At 53.2% G+C, this 21,774-nt stretch overlaps 1 protein-coding gene across 6 annotated transcripts; it reads right to left on the bottom strand.

Annotated features, from left to right (window-relative positions):
• Positions 1 to 763: 763 nt before the first annotated feature.
• Positions 764 to 16,628, bottom strand: IMPDH1 (inosine monophosphate dehydrogenase 1). 6 transcript variants are annotated; one of them, XM_081146461.1, is made up of 16 exons: positions 16,359 to 16,614; positions 12,323 to 12,421; positions 10,213 to 10,261; positions 8,181 to 8,282; positions 7,959 to 8,033; positions 7,448 to 7,654; positions 7,225 to 7,312; positions 6,196 to 6,395; positions 5,467 to 5,557; positions 5,129 to 5,224; positions 3,655 to 3,798; positions 3,400 to 3,544; positions 2,936 to 3,079; positions 2,723 to 2,806; positions 2,145 to 2,161; positions 764 to 1,508 (listed from the first exon to the last, which is right to left on the bottom strand). In XM_081146461.1, exons 1-16 carry the CDS (start codon positions 16,526 to 16,528, stop codon positions 1,396 to 1,398), a joined length of 1,824 nt encoding a protein of 607 aa, XP_081002587.1. In that variant the 5' UTR covers positions 16,529 to 16,614; the 3' UTR covers positions 764 to 1,395. The 6 variants fall into 6 exon arrangements, with proteins under 6 accessions (XP_081002587.1, XP_081002588.1, XP_081002589.1 ...); XM_081146462.1 differs by lacking the exon at positions 2,145 to 2,161 and having other exon boundaries at positions 16,359 to 16,628; XM_081146463.1 differs by lacking the exon at positions 2,145 to 2,161 and having other exon boundaries at positions 2,703 to 2,806; positions 16,359 to 16,622.
• Between the last annotated feature and the right edge of the window lie 5,146 nt (positions 16,629 to 21,774).

Raw genomic sequence — 21,774 nt, 5'->3', positions numbered from 1 at the left:
GTTGCTGAGCCCAAGTCCGGTCTGACCCCACAGGTATAACACATGGTGCGGTTCCTGCCATGGGAAAGTTCCCAGGGCCTCACTAGGAACAAGGGCCTTCTGCAACCTCTGCTCATTCCCAACACAAGAATACCCCAGGCTATCTTCCTTGCTTCTGCCCTGAGTGGTGTGTGTACTTCAGTAGGACAGCTGTTATAACAACAGAGTCAGCGAAAGAAAATGTGAATGTCCCAGGACCCCAAACTCTAGGGATATTCAGCATCCCATGTGTCAGGGCTGTCCCACCAGGAAGGGTTTGAGGTTGGCAGGTGGGTCCTGAGCTAATCTCCTCTACCTGGTACCCACAGGTGTGTCTCAGCTGATGAGACCGAGGCTCTAGGCCTGGTGGTCAGGGTCACAGCCATGCTCTAATTCCACCTGTGCCAGGCTGCACCATTCAGTGTTGTGAGGCTGCGATGGATCCTTTCTGGCATCCGTGATGAGGCCCCCAATGCCAATCTTCTACAACCTCAATGACCCCCTCTGTAACACTGCCTGCGTGCACAAGCTACTGAACGGGTGGCAGCAAGTCTGGGAGACTTCCCACCATGTGGCCCACCTGTACCAGCAGTACCTGGAGTACCACAGCACCCTAAGCACCTTCCTGGTGAGGCTGGGCCTGCCACCCCGTAGCCTGGCTCTGATGGGACTCTGAGCTCCAGCTCGTCAGCAGGATGGGGGCCAGCTGCCCAGTGGACAAAGGACAAAGATAGGATGGCAGAGGTGTTGCGACCTCTTGATTTATTCAGATTATTTAATATACAATGATGTAACTGTGACCCAAAGTGTGCAAAGTTAAAGCCTTCAACTGCAGCTGAGAGGAGAGAGCAGGCATGGAATACCTGGGGATGATAGTGAGTCAAGAATGATGGGCTGCCTCCTCCCAGGGTGGGGGACAGGGGGAGTGGCCTGAGGAGCACGTAGCCTAGGGCCAGGGGAAGGGGGCAGAGACCTCCCTCTGGCCTAGGTCAGGAGCCCAGAAGTACCCCATGGCTCAAGGGGCAGCATCCCAGGAAGGAGCCAGAGGCAGGGCGAGGAGAGCACCATTTCTGGGGTGGGGAGGGAGGTACCCTACAGGAGAAGCCAGGAGGGGCCAACTGTCCCAGGGGAGGGAGCCAGGCCAGAGCAGGCTGCAGCAAGAAAGACCTGAGACAGGCACAGGGGCCTGAGAGCCCAGGTTGGTGGGCTCAGGGGGGACTGAAGGGGGAACCCGGCAGGAGGGGTGAGGCTCCCAAGGCAGCCAGGCCCCAGGAGCAGTCTTGACTGCCAGGGATGCCTAGCAGAGGGCCTCAGGCCCTCCCCTCCTCTCTCCCTTGAAAGAAGCTGGGGAACCCATAGTGCAAATCTGTGGACTGCTCAGTTATGGAGGGAGGCTGTGCCTAAAGGGGGACCCTGGGGCATACCCCCTCTGCCACCGCGGCCTCCACCGCGGCTTCCACCGCCGTCCTCAGTACAGCCGCTTCTCGTAACTGTGGGGACAAGGCAAGAGAGAAACTGAAAGTGGGAGTGTGGACCCTGCTCCCTTCCCCGATCCCCCTGTCCAGGCCCAGGGGTGCCAGGTGGTCCCCAGAAGAAAGAGGCAGTGAACTGCAGAAGCCCCTGCCTCTCAGCCATGGGGGAAGAGAGAGGGGAAAGAGCAGGCCCTGTGCCTCGGTCCTCCCCAGGTCCAGAGACAGCCATGCTCTTTCAGGCCACAGCCATAGCTGAGTGGACTGTCCTCAACTGGGGTGGAGAGTTTAGGAAGGCATGGCTCATCCTTACAGAGCAAGCTCAGATCAAACTGAACCTCTGCTGCCCAAGTCTCCACCCCACCCCTGCACATACAGTGGCCTAAGCCCCCTGTGGTCACTGCATCCAGTCCAAGACAGGGTAGCCTCAGGCCTGTGGTCAGGAACATCTCTGTACTCCAGAAGGAGATGTTTCTGCTGGATGAGGAGCCACTGCTGGCTGTCCCCACCAAGGTGCTAGTCCTAGGGTCCATGTCCCATGATCACACTCCAGTGCCACCCCCAGTTCAGTGTCCCTCCTCCCCACTCCCAGACCAGGTCCAACCCAAAGTGCCCCTGCTCTACTCTACACTTGGCCCGGGCAGCGCAGTTACTTACACGGCAGAAAGGTATAGCTATAGGAGGATGGGGCAGAAAGAGACACAGGTTAGATGCCCGCCTGTGCCTGGGGGGCCAGGCCCTCTCGACCAGGCGGGGCCACATGCCTGCTACTACTGCTGCCGACTAGCACTGCCCCCACCCAAGGTTGCCCCAGCGCTGGCCCTGGCATCTGTCTCTCTGTCCTGCTCCCCGCCAAAGGACTCTAGCTGCCTGCCTGGGGCCACCACCAGCAAGAACCCAACAATGCCAGCTCTTGCCACCAGCCACCAAGCTTCTAAAGAAGCAAAGGATGGGAGCCTAGGAGGGGCTATTGGCTACATCTCCTGTGCTCTGCTGGGATGGGGGGAAATGCCCAAGGGGAGGAGAGGGGTCTGCCTGCCTAGGGGCTAAAGGACAGTGTTCAAGGGTGGGTTGGGCCCTGTAGGAAAAGGGTGATGGGGACATCCTGCAGCAGCATCCATCCCTGGTTCAGATGGTCCATGGGGTCCCTGAAACCTCAGCTCAGCCTCTGAACCACAGCCCCACCTGCCTGACCCAGTGCCAGCCAGCTGAGGCAAGGAAGCCAACAGACTTACGAGTGCAGGCCGTGGACGCCACCCTCAATCTGGGCAGACATGGTCCGCTTCTCAAACTTGAGCTCTCCTGAGTACATCATGGACCTGCAGGCAGGTCGATGGAGCAGGTTAGGGCACCAAGGGGGGGGGGGGAGAGAAAGGAAGAGAGGATAGGGGAGCCAAGAGCCTCCCAGGTGCCACCCACTTGCTACCCCTCCTAGTCACAGCACTCACCGCAGGACAGACAGGCTCCGGGCACCAATATCCTGGCAGCCATGCTGGATCCCCGCTATGAGGTAGGGCACAAACTTCTGAATGGAGCCTTTGTCCTGGATGGAACCTGATACGCCCTGTGGGACCTTCACCTTATCTCCCTCACTGTATAGAGAGCAGGGAGACTGAGCCAGGTAGCCCATGGCCAGGGACCCCCACGCCACATCTCAAGGGCACCAACAGAGGGGATACCACCCAGAAGAACCCCCAAAGCAGCCACTCCCTGGGCCAAAGCATAAAAAAAGCATGGATTCTGAGCCAGAAGGCCCAGGTACTGTCCCAGGTCTGCTACTTGTGCCCTGTGACTCAGTTTCCAGAAATATAATATGGAGAGTCAGTGCCATCTTAGGAAGACAAAGGCATGTATGGCCCCTTTAAGGATTGTGGGCTGTTCTGCCTGGGGCCAGGGCTCAGGGGCAGAGCACCTGAAGTATCGTTTCTGGCTGCTGCTGCTCTTCTCCATGGCATCCAAGGAACCCATGCCCCGGTACTTCTTGAGCCTCACCCCATCAGAGAAGAAGTACTCGCCAGGGGCCTCTGTGGTGGCAGCCAGCAGGGAGCCCATCATCACTGCAGTGGTGGGAGAGTGGGGTCATTGCCTCTAGCCCATAGCCCCCCAACTGCCCCCACCCAGCTCCCAGCCCCCACTGGCCTGCCCAATCCCCAGCAGGCCCCCTTACCTGTGGATGCTCCAAGGGCTAGGGCCTTGACCACATGCCCCACGGTCTGGATGCCACCATCAGCTATGACTGGCACCCCAAAGCGCCGGGCATACTCAGCCACCTTATACACAGCAGTGCCCTGAGGCCGGCCACAGGCCATCACTGCAGGAGGGGACACAAGACAGAGATGTCAACAGCAACAGAGGGGCCAAGGACAGGCCCCTTTCTCCTTGTGCCCTACCTTGGGAAAAGGGACAGGGCTGGACGATGATGTTTCTGAGGGACGACAGGTGGCAGCAAATAACACTATGGTGATAATCACTCCAAAGACCCAGACCACCCCACCCATGACAGCACTATGGGGAGTTCTGATGAGGGAGGGTCAGTACTGGACTTCCGAGTATTGCACCCCCCACACTGGCACACTCAGGCCTGGTGGTCCCCAGCCTCACCTCTCTCCATATACAAGTTCCCCTTTGAGGCTTTCATTTGCAAAGCCTATTACTGCGGTACTCATGGCCTTATTTGAGACATTGCTTTCCTTTTGTTACGTTTAATTGTCCAAGGTCCTTAAGTGTGAGGTTTTAAGTGGGAGTAAAAAGGAACCAGCACTTATGTAGGGATGGATGCCAGTCAGGATAAAGAAGGGAAGAGGCCTTCTCCAGAGGGGTCTTTTGTTTCGTCCCTATTGTATCCCAAGGTTTAGAACAGTGCCTGACAAACAGCAGGCATTCAACTAGTATTCGTTTAGTGACTGAATGGAAGGCCCACGTTTCACCACGGTGGTCATCTAGGGTGAAGGGTAGAAACTTAAAAGCAGAGGCTCTGAAGACCAGAAAGGGAGATGTTTTGGGTAGAAAAGCCCAAATTGATCACTCAGTGTTCTGGAGAAATGATCCTCACTAGAGGGGCCAGATCCATACTGTCAGGCCAAGTCAGACACCAGCCTCCAGGGAGCACCCCTCAACCACATGGGGACACATGGTCAGGGTCCCACTCGTCCCCCTTCTCATGTTTGGGTATCTACCCTGCAAATGGGCCTTGTGACTGAGTGGAAACCCTCCCTAGCTAGCACCACATGGTGATAAAGTATATATCCTTAGACGTTTAAGGACAAGCTATCTCCATGTCTTAAGTATCTGCCTTGTCACAAAGCTAATCCAAAACCTGAGCAAGCTTCCAACAAGCATCTCAGAGAAGTATTCACACCAGCCTTGGACCTCTGGGTGGGGGTCTCCTTAACCAGAATCTGAGAAGCAGGTTGGCACACACCTAAAACTCTCAGTAACCTCATCTTACATGTGTCTCCCCTCAAGCCCGTGGGCCAGGCAGGCAGAGTCTGAGCCCGGATCACCCCTGAACCCACCATCCCAGGGAGGGACCTGGCGGAGCAAGCACTCAGCATGTATCGATGGGACGGGAGTGAGGCCTGGGGCCTGTGGAAGACCAGTGGCCTGTTCTAAGTGGCAGTCACTCTTCTACTGACACCCACCTTCTTGGGTGATGCAGATGGAGCCACAGCCCATGCCCACACGCAGCCCGTCCACACCAGCATCAATCAGATTCTTGGCCTGAGCTGCTGTCACCACTGGGGGGTGGAGGGGGTAGTGGCCGGAGAAAAGGAACAGTATGAGGATGGGGTGCCCCTGCCCTGCCCTGGTGCTCCCTGGGACCCCAGTCTAGCTCTGCCCCCACCTAAATAACCAAAGCCCATTCATTCAGCCCCCTAGCCCCAATGTAGAGATGATGCCATCACCTTGGGATGCTAAGGGACAGGAAGTTACACAGTGAGGGGGCAAGGGCCAGGGGTGAGAGGGGCTCCACACTCACCATTCCCCCCAATCACCTGGAGGTGGGGATACTTCTTCTTGATATAGTGCACCATGGCAATCTGATACTCAGAGTTCCCTTGAGATGAGTCCTGAGAGGAGGGGGACAGGACAGCTTAAGCTGTGACAGCTGAGCGTCCTCCCTGGGGGAGGGACTCCTGAGTGGACAAACTCCTGAAATTGTATAAAAAACACTGTGAAAATGTTCTTCTTTTTTTTTCTGGGAAGACACCTGACAGCTCTCAGCTGATTCTCAAAGGAACCTGCTTTCCCCAAAAGGTTAGACCATTAATGTATAGTTTCAGAGCGGACAAAGCCCTTTCACATCTACTGACAGGCTGGTCCTCACAGCAAGGCTGCCCAGAGCCTATCCAGTTCCTACCAACTCACTAACCAAATGAAAGTAGTTAACCTTTTCAGCCTCCCTTTCTTCATCTGACAAGGGGCATGGTAACTGTACTTCAGGGGACTATTGGGAGGATTGAATGAGACATAGGGGTCTTAGTGCAGGGCCTGGCAAGTGGGAGGTTGCCCATGAATGCGAGCTATAACCATTAGAGTGAACTTCTGAGCAGCCCAGAAGACCCTCAGAGGGGCCCACAGTTGGTCTTAGCTGTCAGAGTACCACTGACCCTCCTAATTCTGACTCCAGGCTTAATTAGAGGCGAACCTGGATCTTCCTAAGCCTCTACTCTACTGAACCACTCCGGCTCCGGGGCGATGCCTGTACCAGCACTATGACATCGGTGCCCGCCTGGGTGAGCAGGTCCAGGCGGTATTTGTCGTCCTCGCGGGTGCCCACAGCCGCCCCGCACAGCAGTTGCTTGTGGGAATCCTTGGAGGCTAGGGGGTAGTCCCGGTTCTTCTTCAGGTCGGTGCGGGCAATGATCGCCACTAGCTCATCGCGATCATTGACAATGGGCAGCTTTCCTGAGGAGGAATGCAGAGATGAGATGAAGGAGCAGCTTTTGGGGGCTGGGGAGTGGGGTAGACCAAGTGAAATTCCACTAACATATCCAAACCAGCCACTAGGTGACAGCACCCACCCAGGAAGCCCTCCTAGGCACCTAGACTTCTTCCCAAGGTACAGGAAGCAAAGAAACCTTGCAGTCAAGTGGGTTCCTGGAGCTCTTCCTGCCCTGTGGCCTGGCCAGGCTGAGGTGGGCAGTCCCTGAGCACTGGCAGCCTTTCACCTGCTGGGCCACAGGCCACAGTGGTCAAAAACTCCTAGCTAGGGCACAAATGTGAGGCTGTCCTTCAGAGAGGAACATGTGCCCTGTACACTACCACCCCCAGAGAACAATCCAGTATGGGCCAGGGAAGCATGTCCCAGTGTCTCCCTATGGGACTTAATGGATATTATATCAACAGTGCCAATGTCAAATATATTTAACTTCAGGACTTCTCAGAACCTTTAATAAGCTAATGTACACTTCTTTATGCAAGGTGGGGAATATAGAGAAGAGCATTTTTCAGATTTATAAGACCACGGAACCCTTTTTTCATGATGAACATTTCACAGGACTAGTTTTATTTTTTTGAAACATACTGTAAAGATACTGAACAAGGGACAGGCTTTTGTTAAGCCAAGAAAAGGACCTCAGAAATCATGCTCCAGCCTGGGGTATCCAAACCTTCCCCATGTCCCAGTCTGGTTGCTGGGACAACCTGTAAGGCTATGAAGGAACAGGGGAACCTGGGGTACAGGAAGCCAGGCAGGGGGAGTAAAGTCTTGAGTTTTCTGCCTACTCCCTGGTACCTTTCTTGCTGAGCTGCAGGATCTCATTTGCCTCTTTCAATGTCACACCTGCTGGAGCCACCACCAGCTCATTCCGCAGTGTCATCACCTGTGGGGCCAGGAACATTTGCCTGCAAGTTGGCAGGTGAGAGAGAAGGGAGCCAGACCTCCCTCTGGTCCCTGGTCACAGACACCTTGGGGTCCTCTCTCTGCCCCAGCCACACTTTCCCTGCCCTACAGGTACCTCACTGAGGAGGGTGGTGTGGTCCTTCTCTGCAAGAAAGTCAATGTCTCGGGAGGTGACGATGCCCACCAGCTTGCTACCCATGGTGCCTGTTTCAGTGATGGGGATGCCAGAGAAGCCATGCCGAATCTTGGCCTCCAGCACGTCGCCCACGGTGTGTGAGGGGCTCAGCACCACGGGGTCTGTGATAAAGCCCTGTTCAAATTTCTGTGGGCAGAGACAGGGGGAGGAAAAGGCTGGAAGAAAGCCTGAGGTGGTATACAGCCTGGCCACAGGGGAGGAGAGGGTGTCCTGGCCATGCCACAGAGGAGTCAGGGTCCTCCATGGGGTGAGGGACCAGTGGTAAGTGAGGGCTGGGCCCTATGCCCACATTGTGCAGAAGGGCAGACAAGACCCCGCAGCAGTCAGCTAGGGAATGCACCAGCCTGCAGGGCTGGCAAGGGAGGCTGAAGTCTGTGAGTTGGGGACCACCAGGTGGCACTTTCTTTCTGGGGACAGGCCTAGTACTTGCCTTCACCTTCCGCACTTCATTGGCCTGGAACTCTGGAGTGCAGTTGTGGTGAATGAAACCAATTCCGCCCATCAGCTGGGGTGGAAGGGAAGCATGGTCAGAGCCAGGGGCCCACCCCTCCTCACTCCAAAAATCCAACCTCTGATCCCAATTCCTCCTGCTGCCAGCCCACCCTATTCAGTCCCCTCAACCCTGGGGTCCCAACCTAGGTGCCCAACTCACAGCCATAGCGATAGCCATGTCAGCCTCTGTCACAGTGTCCATTGGGGAGGAGATCAGTGGTGTCTTCAATGTGATCTTCCGAGTCAGAGCTGAAGTCAGGTCCTGAGGAAGAAGGCACAGCCTATGTGAGGAGTTTTATCATTCACTCAGCAAACATTTACCCAGCACCAGGCGGGGCCTGGGAATGCAGCAGTAAACAAGGTGGATGAGGCCCCTGCTATCTCTCCCAGGGTTTAAATTCTACTCTGAAGTAGAAAACAGGCACAAAACACATGTATAAAATTATTTCAGTCAGGATGAAGGCTTGAAAGAAAAGGAAGAGGCAAAGAGAGCCCTGGAAGAGAGATGTGGTGGTCAGGGAAGCCTCTTTCCTAGGAGATGACAAACAGCAGCGAATGAAAGTCTGAGGGACTACCATTCTAGGCAGCAGGAACTGTTTGTGAAACCAGCCAAGGTGTATTTAAGAATGAAAAAGGTAAGTGGAGTAGAGGGAAGTGAGAGAGGCAGAGGCCAATGAGGTGTGAGGCAAGGTGGGAGCAATGAAGCGTAGCCTTGAAAGCCAGGGGGAGGAACTTAGATTAGATTCTGAGATGAGAAGCCACTGCCGAGGTCACAGGCAGAGGACAGACACATCTGACTTATGTTTTAAAGAGGTCACTTGGGCTCCAATGTGGAGAATGGATCCTAGGTGACAAAGCCTGAGGCAAGGGGACCGCCAAGGAGACTGCTGACAGGTCCAGGCAGGAGATGCTGGTGACTGGAAGGGGGGAGGCATGGGAAGGAGTCTTTAAGCATCCAGGAAAGTAAGTGACTAAGGGACTGTAGCTCAAGGAAAGGTCAGGACCGCAAGTATACATTTGGGAGGTATCTGGCTATGAATGGGAGGTAGGGCCAGATCATGAGATTCAGGCCAACAGCTATGGATCCTAGACCCCAAAACACTCAGACAAAGACTTTGGTATAAAGATTTTTGGAGATTCACAGGCCCCTGAAGTCCATCCACAGACCCTGTTCAGAACCCTGGATCCACAGTCTAGAAAATTCCTCCTCCTCTCCAATCACACCACAAAAGAGCCACAGCCTTCCTGACAGGGGCCACAGGACAGGAGACCCTCAGACCCACAGGGATCTTTTTTATCCCGCTCTTCCTACCACCATCCCCAGGGTCTGTCACAAAGCCAGGGTGGTTGTTAAACTTTGTTAAACTGAACAGCTGAACCATGAAGACTTCCTTATTGCTGTCATAAGGCAAATATCCAAAATACACCAAATTTCCCCCTAAAAATCTGTTTGGGTCAGCGCTGGCTACACAGGCTAGACCTACACTTCCCTAGGGTCAAGTGATCCAGGCACACTCAAGCCCGCTGGCCTTTCATGAGAATTAGACCTAAGTAAATATCAGTGACAACAGCGACAAGAGGAACAAGTTTTTCAGCGTGTATGAATTCATCATAAAATAATCTAACTTTTCCGTGAACTGACTTATATCCATCAGCACTAACCCTCCCATCCTGTAAGTTCACCATATGTTAATTATGTAAAGGATATTCATTCACTTGGCTTATAGCTGAGCTCCTGAGGTAAGCAAGGCACTGTGTTTCCTTGTAGTCGTCAAAAATCTAACTTCTTCAAACACTCTTTCCAGTTCTTATATATCTGGATCCGTGAACAAGTCTGTCTACGTCATTCGAAGTCTCCATAATTTTACTGGCTTCTGTCATGTCCTTGCTCAGCATTTCAGACAAAACCCAATCCTTCCAGTCTACGGTAATAAGACAGCCACATGCACGCCCACCCCCTTCCGTTTTGAACCACATGGCAGGCTCTGTCAGTGACAGAGAGCCTTCTGGCCCTGGGCCAGGCCCACCATTCAGGATACCCCTGAATCCCCACAGCTGCCTCTGATCCATTAAGCATAACCCACTGCACTGTGGCAGCTTCTCTGGCAGCAATAAAGGCTACAGCCACCACATTCCCAAGAAAAGTCTCCCCACACCCCACCCTTCAGCAAGAAATCAGAAGAGATACTCACCACCTCATCAGCTATGAAGTCTATGAATCCTGGGAGAATCAGGAAGTCACTATGAAGAGAGAAAAGTGAGTGTGTTACTGGTTGAAAAGGGGCACCTGAAAGGGGCAGGGCTGCCATGCCAGGGGAGGAAGCATGGAGGTAGGGAAAAGGGCAGAGACTGCCCCTCGCTGGCAGTCTGGTCCCTTGCTGCCCCTTTAGGGCTGAACCACTCTTGTGCCCCTCACTAGGATCTTGCTGATTCCAGCTCAGAGAGCTACAAATAAAGGCAGCGAAAGGTCTATGTACCTGGGGCGCAACCAAGGGAGTTGGCCCAAAGTGTCCATTGCCTCCAGGGCTCAGAGCTTGTCAAGTAACCTAGAAGTTCCCATGATGCCACATAAGGCAGACACACTGCCTGCTCTTGAAAACTTCCCCATCTTGATAGAGGGAGACAATAAGTCAACAGGAATGAACCTGAGAACAATTTTAGAAGTGTTCTAAATTGATATGAGCACCACACGGCACAGGACAAGCTGCACACAGCCAAGTGTCAGGGCTGCTCAGTCACACAGGTTTCCGAACAGCTCCAGAGACCCCAGGGGCTGAGTGCAGGCAGGGAGTGTTCTGACAGAGCAGGCATTGGTAAGTGTTTCCCAGTTGAACTAAAGCAACCAACAGGCATGGCCTGAGATCAGAAAGGGGAGGACAGGGCCTTACAGTTAGGACCAGAACCCTGGGGCCCAGCCAAAGCATGGCAGCTGCCAACACTAGAATGGGCCACAGCAAACCCCAGAAGGGAGTGCAGGCCTGCACAGGTATGGCAAAGCACAGTGCCACAGCCCAGGGGCCCCATGGGCTCAATCCCCCCACACCAGGAACACTCCCAAACTGACTAAGCAAAGCAGTAGGCACTGGAGCACAGGAAGGAAAAGCAACAGGGTAAATGGGCGGGGTGGGGTCTTTAACCTGCCCCAAGGCCAAAAGCAACTTCTAGAAATTTCCCTAGGGAGTTTCTTTGGCAGGCTCCAAAGAAAAATATATCAAAAAGATACCCCCCCCCCAAAGACTGCCAAAGAAATGAAGAATCTTAACTGCCTCTGACCCATAGCAGCCCTTCTTTCTGCACAGTAAAGAGGCTCTGTGGCTCACTTACAAGCTGGAGAAGAAATGCAAGAGTGTGGGCCCCTGACATTTTCTAGGTATTACATACAACCCTCACCTGGCCCATGCCCCAGCTATGGGCAGGCAGGTGGAGAGACACTTGGTGTCTAGGGAAACTGCCTGCCCCACGGAGCGCTTTCAGGCAAGAGCAGGGACTGGCAGGAGACAGGGCAGGGGTGCTCCTGGCTGGCCAGCATCCCCACTCCACCTCAGACCCAAGGTTCTGATGCTCCTTCCTGGCATGGACACAGTCCTGCAGCCAGTAGGAGAGCTAGTGCCAGGCCTGCAGCCCGCAGGACAACTGGCCCAGGGCCCACGGAGAAGCAAACTAAGCCAGAGGCAAATAGAAAAGTCTTGATCTCCAAAAGCCCATGTGGACTGGCCTTGGGGGCGGCAGTCAGGGAATAATCATTCCCAGGGGGACAGTAGTGCTAACCTGTGGGCCGGCGGGGGCACAAGTGTAAAGAGGGCTTGTCAATGGAAAAAAAGGAGACATCCCAACTGTCCAGCTGGGCCTCTCCTGGGGGCAACACCCAAGCAGCTATCTGAGCTGGTCTGCCTTCCTGGCGACCCTGCGAGACAGTGAGAGGATGTCCTGGACCAAGGTCTGGGAAAAGTCTCCATAACTCCCACATCTCATGTTCCCACACCCCCAAGGCCCCTTCGTGCCGCCAATATGCCCATGAGAGGGGGAGGGGGCCAGGTAGGACCCGGATCTAGCCAGAAACGGGACATGGCACCTAGGGCCGCGAGGTGGCTGTGCCACGTCCGTCTGCTGTTTGCTCTCGGGACGGGCCGCCTTCCTCCCCACACCCGGCCCTCCCCACTCCCACTCCTGCCCGTGTCACTCGTATCGGGCCGGGAATGCGGCTGTCACCGAAGGGGGAGCGGTGCACGTGCAGGGCCGGAGTCGGAGGATCGCGGCGCGTCGGTTCGCTCGCCCATATGGGGCCGAGGCCCCCGCGCTTACTTGTAGGTGAGCCCGTCGGCGTTGGCGAAGAGCTGCTGCGCCGTGAGCCCATCCTCGGGCACGTAGCCGGTGCCGCCGCTGATCAGGTAATCCGCCATGCTGCCGAGAGACACCGCGACCCGACATAAACACCCGTGCGGGCCGCCCCGCTGCTGCTGCTGCTGCTCCCGCTGCTGCTGCTCCCGCTGCTGACGCCGCCGCCACGCCGCTGCCGCGGGCCGGCCGGGGGCGGGGGCTGCGGCAGCTGCCGGGCTGGCCCGGGGCGCCGCCCTCTCCGCCCGCCCTTCCCCCGGAGTCCCCCGCCTCCGCCCCGCGCCGCACAAAGGGCACGGCAGAGCCCGGCCCCGCGACCGCTGTGCGCGCGCACGCACACAACCTGGGCCGCCCCCAGTGGCCCCCAGGACCGGGGTTGGAGGTGCGAGTCCAAAGGGGGAGGGGGCTGAGCCAGGCCCGGACACGCCCCCTCCGCCGCTCCCGGTCCCGCCTCCCAGGCGCTCTGCAGCGGGGCCCCAGGCGCGTTCCTAGCCTGGGCCACCCCAGTCCACCTGGCCTCCACCGCCTGAGTCTCCCCTGGTCCTACTCCACACCCCCAGGGGTACCTCTAACACGGTTTGTTTTTCCCAAGGCTATGGCCCAAAGTCCTGAGTCCTGAGGAACCGTCTAGGCCTAGGCCAACAGCTCCCCAACAAACAGGGGTTTGAGGTTGCACCCTCCCTGCAGTGTAGCCTGCCCCACCTTCCCCAACCCCAACATCATTCCTAGAGGGAGGGCGATCTTAACAATAACACTCCCTGACCTTTGGGTGGCCTTGAAGCCCTCTGCAGTTTGCAAGGCATTTTTCATAAATGATCACATTCACTCTACAATCCATTACATTGCCAATTATTAGGCATCCCCACTTTAGAGGTGCAAAACCTACAATTCAGAAAGTAAAGAGGTGGGGGGTACTGCCTCCGACTCCTGTGCAAAGCTTCAGTCTGACATCCTATCCCCAGCTCAGAAAGTGGTATGGATACCAGAGGAAGATATGTGTTTTCATTTGGGAGGTTAGTGTGCCAGGAAGAAAAGGAAGGATCACAGGCTTGGCTTAGGTAGGTAAATATGCATACGAATTAGAACAAAGGCTAAAGAAGTTTTGAGAATTAGCCAAAGCAGAAGTTTGGTCCTATGGGTCCAGCAAGACCCAGATTCCTACATAGGGTCAGAAAGATTAGAGAGCAAATTGATTCACATTGGGGGAGATGATGTGGCGGGGGGAAGACTCTTCCCTGTTAGGTGACCAGACTGCTAATGCTACTCCCTGACCAAAGCCAGAGAGTAGATTCCCCCACTGAACTCTGCTGTTCCCCCTTCTCCTCCTGTGGCCCCACAGCTCACTTCTTGGTGAGGTGAAAGGCTGGGCAGAGACACAGTCCTCTCCCTGGCAAGGTGGATGCCTGTGGTACTCCCTCCCTTCCTCCTCAGCCCTGGGAATCTGGGCTTGTTTACCACTGTGATGGCAGAAAGGCCCAGGGGAGGCTCCCTGGGATGCCCAGCCTCCCCCAATGAGGACCCCCCCACACACCCTACCAGGAAAACACCGACTGTTCCATCTGTGTGCAGAGGGGAGGGGAAGCTTCCCACAGAGCTAGGGCTTTGCGACTGGGAGGTGCTGGAGGAGTTCATAGATTTCCGCAGTCCTCTTTCCTCTTACTGGGGAGGACTGGGACATCACAGACCCTCCCCACCAGTGGAGCCCTCCCTGGAGGCCTCTGAAGGCCCTCTAGCGTTGGCAGGAAGGGAGCTGGCCGGCTGGGGTTCTTTACTGAGGCTAGCTTGCCATGGACACCTGGGGAGCACTTCTGATTTCTCAGCTCTTATAAACCCATCCAGAAGGCATGTGCCATATGGGGGAGGGGAGTTATCCTGAGGGGACCAGCACTAGGACCTTTTACTGGTCACTTGGAGCAGAGTGGTGAGGCCAGCCAGAGAAAGCACGTTGGCCGTTCAGAGTAACAGCACGCTGGGTAATGGCACTGCAGGCAGACTGCACAGGCTGTACATGTGATCTCTCGGGGTCTCTAAGGAACCTGCTCTGGGTCACTGTCCCCTACAGCATGGATCAGAAATAGCTAGGGTACTATTTAGGGTTCCACCAGGGCTAGAGTCCAAGATAGCAGCTGGGTTCTGCCATCTCTAGTGACATGTGCCCAAGCCTAGAACTTGAACCGAGGGGAGGAGGCTGCTAGGCTGAATTGTGAAGAGGGTCCCTTTCCTGGTGACAACAGACCTCACAGCCCTGCACCCCCTCCTGCTTTGACATATGTCAGGGCTCCTCATTACTCTAAGCTGCTGGGCTCAGCCGAGAGTTAGGCTGTCCTTTTCCAGAGACTGTTAATCCACACACCCCTTCCTCCTCCCTCTTCCTGATCTTCCCTAGCTGCTTCCTCCACAGGGAGGAGACACCCAGGCAACCAGTAGGCCTCCTCAGCCCAAGGAAGGGCTGTTGGTCCCCTGAGCCTCCCTACCTAGCAGCTGTGAAGGCAGCAGGGCAGGATAGCAGGGCTAAGCCCCTTCTGCGGGGGGCGGTTCTAGTGTTCTAGCTGGACACCAAGGTCCGTGCAGGGAGCCCGCAGGTCTGTCTGGTCTGGGCTGTTTGAATGGACAAGACTTCAAAACATTTTTAGGGTGAGTTGGGGGTGGGAAATAACAACATTGGCATTGTTAAGCTGGGACAGGGAACATGGCTAGGCCAACTGCAAGCCAGAGAGCAATAACTCTGACCTCAAACTCAGGACTTCTCACGGAGCCCTGTCCTCTTCTCACAGCTCTAAGCCAGTGACAGCAGATAGAGGTCTAGCCAACAGGTTTTGAATCCCATTATACCACAGGCCTGGGGCTCAGGTTTTACACAGGCTCTTTGGAGCCTGGGGTGGGGTAGGGATGGCCCCTAGAGGCAGATAAGGGATGCTCCTATGCAGGCCTGGTCCGAGCTCTGATAGGATGCCTTCGCAATACCTGCTCTAGTCAAGGCACTGCCTCCATCATGCCCCAGGTGCTCCAGCCAACTCCCTCGCATCCTGTGGCCTCTATCACCCTGGACCCTGAGCCCCAGTAGCTGGATTTGTAGGGTGGGAGGAAGGATGGGGTTGCCCAAACCTGAATCAATTCTAGAAAGGCAGCCTACCAGGGCAGGAGGGGCCAGACTTCCCCCAGCACCCCTTAAGCGATTAAAAGTTCTTACATAATCAGCCAGGCCCTGGGCAGAGCTGCAGGGCTAATTCCCCCAGACTGCCCCCCCCCAAACCCAGCTTCCAGGTCACCTCCCCAAGCTGCTGAGCACCAACAGATGGGACAGAGAAAGAAGTCCAAATCCTCTGGACCGGAAGGACAGTGGGATTGAATGTCAAGCTGTGATACAATCCAGAGATTAGCTGCTGTCTCCTTTTCAGCCAGTGCCCCACGGCCCAGCTCAACACTCCCACTCTTCCTCCAATAACCCTAACAGACCCCAGCAGACTAAGGGTAGGAGTGGGTTCTGAATCTTAGGAGAGACCCTGAGGTGAGCTGTGCTGGCAGCCTCATCAGACCTCAGTGAATGGTGAGGAGGGGACAGGGTCCTCTCGGAGCTCTGAGAAAGCCATCCATCTGCACACCTACACCTGCCGGTAAGAGGACTAAAGATAGTTCTAGGAGGAAACAGCTAAGGAGGAGTAAGCAAGTTGGGCAGGGACTCCAACAAGCACTGTTTGAACCCCCGTAAGTGAAGCCACTTGGGCCAGGTGTCGTCGGGTGTGTATTCGAGGTCTGATCCAGGGCTAAGATTTTGGGGAGCGTTTTTGGATTTACGACCCGGTGCAACGCAGCACCGAACTCTTAGCACAGTGTCCGCCTGCATTCCCCAGCCGAAGCTGGTGCGCGGCGCCTGAGCTCGATTTCAGGAAGTTAGAGGTCGAGGCCGTAGCAGGGCAGCGGTGCTGGGGTCTACCCCTCCCCTCCCCCGCCACGCCGCCGCGCCCGCCCCGGACGCGCCCCGCGCGCTCAGCCCCGGCGTCACCTCTCGGGCTCGCAGCCGGCCTGCAGCAGGCGGGCGCTGTACCGCTGCGCCACCGTCTCGTGTCCCGGGTGTTGCCGGCTTCCAGGCTCCGGAACAGCGGCGGCTCCGCCTCCCTGCAGCGGCGGCGGGAGCGTCCCCGACCCGGCTGGCAGAGTGAGCGGCCCCTCCATGCGGAGGCCAAGGTTCGGGGAGGCGGGAGCCTCTCAGCCTGGAGGCTCCCCGGGCCCCAGCTGGGGTGTGAGCGCAGCTTAGCCGCATCCCGGGGAGGGAGCAGGGCCCCAAGGGTGGGGCCTGCGGTCCGGGGCGGGGCTTAAGTGCCGGGGCGGGGCAGGCGCGGGGCGGGGCGGGGCGGGGCGGGGCTGGGCGGGGCTGGGAGGGGGGTCCTGAGTCGTCTGGGCTCCCCTCTGGCCCTGCTCTCCTGCCGGCCCTCCCAGCGGCTCCCCAGACTCAGCTGGTCTCTACCATCCAGGAATCAGCGCCTACCCTGCCTTCCCGAGCTTCCAGGTTCTCCTGGCCCCTTCTCTGGAAAGCCAGGAGAGGAAAGGAGCGCATAGGGTCTCATTTTGTGCGGGTGCCTCTGTCTGTTAAACGTTAGCAGGCTGCTTTTGCAGCGCCTGGGGACGGTCTGCGGCAGGTCCCCCTCGCCAGGGCAAGATAGGAGCGGACCACCCGCCTCCCTTTGCCTATGCCCTGCTTGCCTATTCAACAGATATCCTTAGACGGGGCGAAAGTAGATTTTGCTCAGTTCTTACCTGCCACTACTTGAGGAAAGAAGAGACAAGGCTGCAGGCTCCTTAAGGAAAAGTCCTTACCTGCCCTCGTTTGAGGTCCCCCACAACCAGGGAGTGGGGCTGAGCGCACAGGGGCTCAAACTTGTTTACCTACTGACTGGAAAGCACACTTTTCCTATTTCGTCGTTGTTATCATTGTTGACTAGTGATTGAGCACCTAGCAAAGGTAGCAAGGAAAAGAGGCCTTGCCCTCAGGCCATTTCCTTGAGAGGACAGTAGATAAAGTTAACAATTCTTTTGAGACCTGAGGGTTAGCCTGGACAAACAATAGCGAAACAGAGTTAAACGGCAGTTTGCAGCCATCTAGTAAATCCTATTTTGCCTAAACCAGGGACACTTAGAAGTAAAAGGTTTGCACTTCTCTGCAACCAGAGGGTAAATAGCGTAAATTACCCTACCCAGGGAGACAGATAGAAATCCAATTAGTGCCATTTGCCAACCACACCTAAGGACAGATAAAGTGGAGAATAAACCTCATTTTGATATCTCAGCATAAAACTGATGAATATTCTATTGAGATCCTCCCCTAAGACCTCCCCTAAACGCCCAGCTTTTAAAAATCCCTCAAAACAAACGTCCAGCGCATGTTCTCTCTCTGAGAATGCCCTCCTCCCTTCTTCCCCCACAGGCAGTCATCTCCTAAACTCTAAGGGACCCCAGGAGGCTTGCAACCAGGGCAACAATGGGTAATAGTAGTTCATTCCAGGCAAAATCCCTGAGCCTATCCCCAAGGCCCCTTTTTCCTTTGATTTCTTAGTGAGCCAAAGCAGACCAGCCTAGGCTCGTTTCCCCAGCCCTTTCTTGTCTTACTGCCCCCAGCTTTAAAAAATGCCCTCTAACATTCATCTGGGCTCGTGTAAAATTTTTTCCTGTAAGAACCCACACACTACCGGGCTGGCCCTAGGCAGACCCATTCAGGGCCAGGTCCCCTTCCCGGTAACACTTATACCATGCACTTTTTAAAAAACTGACAATCTGCCCTGGCTGATGTGCTCAGTGGTTAGAGCATTGGCCTGCCCCGTGAAGGGTTGCAGTTAGATTCCTGGTCAAGGGCACATACCTGGGTTGCAGGTTTGATCCCCAGCCCCAGTTGGGGTGTATGCAGGAGACAACCAATCGATATGTCTCTCTCACATTGATGTTTCTCTGTCTCTTTCTCACTCTCTCCCTGTCTCTCCCTCCCTTTCCTCCCACTCTTATCTAAAATCAATGGAAAAATATCCTCAGGAGAGGATTAACAAAAACAGAAACCTGAGAATCTGGGGGGCATTTCAAAGAACCAGAGTTATGGGTCAGCAATAATTTCACAAAGGAAATTAATGGAAAAAATAAACTTTAGTATCAAAAAACAAAAGAAACTGAATTTATATAATGGTAAGTTTTTAAAATTGATTTTTAGAGAGAGAGGAAGAGAGAGATTTGTTGTTCCACTTACTTATGCATTCATTGGTTGATTCTTATATGTGCCCTGACCAGGTGTCAGACCCGCAACCTTGGCGTATCGGGACGATGCTGTAACCAGCTGAGCTACCCTGCCAGGGCCAATGACAAGATCTGAAATTTTATCCTGCCAGGGGCCTTTTCCTATACACGTATACACCCACTCCCCAGATAAAGATTAAAACAGTTTCTCTGACTCTGGGTCCCATGTGAAATCTTGTCACCGGTAGTGCCATTCTAGACAAGATTTTTGCGGTAATGTTTCTGTTCCTTCACAATTCCTATGTTAAAACCTAATCCCCAGTGTGTTGGTATTTGGAGGTGAGACCTTTGGGAAGTGCTTAGGTCATGAGAATGGAGACTTCGTGAATGGGAGGAGTACCCTTATAAAAGAGACCCCAGAGAGCTCCCTTGCCCCTTCTGTCATGCAAGGACATTACCTATGAACCAAGACGTACCTCAAACCAGACATTGAATCTGCCAGTGCCTTGATCTTGGAAATCCTAGCCTCCAGAAATGTGACAAGTAAATGTTGTTTAAGTCAACCGGTCTGCTATTTTTGTTATAGCAGCCCGAATAAATTAAGATGATTTTGTGTAACAAGATTATTTCCATGTCCCTGCAGATCTCTCAAAGAGGCAAAGGTGGACAGATCTAAGTTGTACACAATGATAAAATCATTTTTCTTGTCCCTATTCAAGAACCACTCATTCTATACACAAAAAGAGCTAACACACAGGTTTCTGACTAAAAAGGGAGGTCTAGAGCCTATCAAAGAGACTAGGACGGCAATTAGCTGAGTGTAGGTCCAAATCTGGTCTTGTTGCTATAAGTCCTTAACTCTCTCTGAGCCTCAGTTTCTTCATCTTTCAAATGGGAGTTGATAATAGCTATCGCATAAGGTTGCTTTGCCATTACAGAGAGAACATAAAGTTCCTGGCTCATAGTAGGCTCTTAATAAACAAAGTAATGATTATTGTAAACTAAGTGAGCTGTAGCTAAATTCTACACTTTTGACCCACGGTTAATATAATTTCTATTACATATTCATTCAACAAAGTTTTACTGGGTACCTTCCATGTGCCATCTAGATGCTGGGAGTTCAACAGTGAACAAGATAGTCATTGTCTCTGCTGTCATGGGGCTTAAAGTCCATTGAGGCTGAGAGAAAAGCAGGCACTCAGAAGGCAATGTGGGGAGGGCTCTGATGGGGAAGACACCCCTCCATATGGCCCAGACTCATGGTTAACACACAATACACAGCCAGTTGTTCTGAGAAAGAAATGAGTCAAGCTCTACTTCTCAGGCCCCTAGAAGTAGACAGAATATGAAAATAAATGACACATAATGAGTGGCCAGAGTCCTGATTGAGACCTGGTGCTCACTATAGAGTGACTGTCTTTTCTCCAGAGCTCGTTGACTACAAATGAGATTTGCTAGCAAACTATTCATTAAAATAATCACATTTTGATGGAATAACCTGAGGGCTTCAGCATTTTATATGAAGGAATTTTACCTGTAGTAATGTCTAGAGCAGTGGTTCTCATGGGAGCATTTTTGATGGTCATGACTAAAGGCAAAGGAAGCATATTACTGGTATCTAGCGAGCGGGTATATTCCAGACATGTCACTAAACATCCTACAGTGCACAGGACAGCCCTTTGCAACAAAGAGTTATCCAGTCCCAAATGTCAATGGTACTGAAAATGAGAAACTGTGGTCTAAAGGAACTATTTGAAGAAGTCAAAACTAAACCAAAACTATTTAATCTTCCTGAAACAGGCAAGCAATGGACTGTTTCAGGTTTTTGTACATGAAAGACCTTTGTATCCTCACTGGGCCTGTTTCATCATCTGAAAAATGAGAGTATTGGATTAGATCTTGTATAAAGTCTTTTCCAGCTTGAAACAAAGTATATGAATCAATACATGTATAGGATTAGGATACAATTAATACAGGAGTTATAAAACTGAGGGGTAACCCTGGCTGAGTAACTCAATTGGTTAGAACTTCATCCCCATACGCCAAGGTTGTGGGTTCAATCTCTGGTCAGGGAATATACAAGAAGCAACCAATGAGTGCATAAATAAGTGGAACAACAAATCGATCTTTCTCTCTCTCTCTCCCTTCCTCTTTCTCTCAAAAAAAATATCAATAAATAACATTTAAAAAAATTTGAGGGGTGGAGGACAGTCCAGGTGCTAGATTATGCACCTTCCAGACTTCCTGAAGTCAGCTGCATAGTCCATTCATCAAAAATGTATGGAAAACCTTCTATGGGCAAGGCACTGTGCTTAAATGTTCGAGGGGTGCGAAGAGGAATTAGGTAGTTTTTGGCCTTGAGTTACCCACAATGTAGAAGGGAGGAAAAGGCAAGGATAACCACAGTATTAGACCAAAACTAATGGCAGGGAGACCAACACTGAGTAGGATGTGTCAGGATAAGCATTTAGCATACTTTTCTTATGAATCCTCACCACTTCCCATTATTTATGCCTATTTCTCAAGTAAGGAAACTGAGGCTCAGGAAGGTTAAGCAGTTTGTCCACAGTCAGAGTGATGATTAGTGGTGTCCAGGTAAGACTTGTTTACTCCATTGCTTGATCCTTTCAAAACCTTCCTAGTAATTCTCATGTTCTCTTGCCTCGTAGGGAAGCTAACAGTATTAGCAGAGAATCTAATACAAGGTATAGCCCATTGCAATGGACTTCATAGGATGGTTCAGATTATTTTATAATTCAGATTTTGATCTGAAAAAGTATCATTTGAAATACATGGAGTTTAGGTTGGAAATATTTTTGTTGTGGGTTCCATTTATTGTAACAAACTTTCTGCAGTTGATATAGCATAGTTTCTTGCTAACTATTGTTTCTAAGATTTGATTGTGGGAAGAGAGCTGGCTGACTTTTTAGGAACAAATATGAATATCTCTACCCCATAAAAGTGTAACATAGGCCTAAAGTTAGCTATAATAATAACTTCTACTAGTGCTTTTTGAACATTGAAAAAGCATGTATTGATTTGTTCAACAGGTAGTTATGGAGCACATGACATTAATAACAGGGTGCCAGGCACATTAGGGCATTCAAAAGAATCTAGCCAGGAAAATGAAATATTAAAAGCTAGCCCTGGCTGGTGTGGCTCAGTTGGCTGAGCATAGTCCCATGCACCGAAAGTCACCAGGT

Source organism: Miniopterus schreibersii (genome assembly GCF_964146895.1).
Source record: "Miniopterus schreibersii genome assembly, chromosome: 9".
NCBI lineage: Eukaryota > Metazoa > Chordata > Mammalia > Chiroptera > Miniopteridae > Miniopterus > Miniopterus schreibersii.
This window is presented reverse-complemented; position numbering and strand designations above follow the sequence as displayed.

What these genes read in the sequence shown, in the direction of transcription:
- IMPDH1 (XM_081146461.1), bottom strand. Translation starts at nt 16,528, where the DNA reads ATGGAGGGGCCGCTCACTCTGCCAGCCGGGTCGGGGACGCTCCCGCCG. An exon ending in ACTTCATAGCTGATGAGGTG is followed by an intron (nt 8,283 to 10,212) that starts GTGAGTATCTCT and finishes CTTCTTCCTCAG; the next exon opens with GACCTGACTTCAGCTCTGAC. An exon ending in CCAGGTGATTGGGGGGAATG is followed by an intron (nt 5,225 to 5,466) that starts GTGAGTGTGGAG and finishes TCCACCCCCCAG; the next exon opens with TGGTGACAGCAGCTCAGGCC.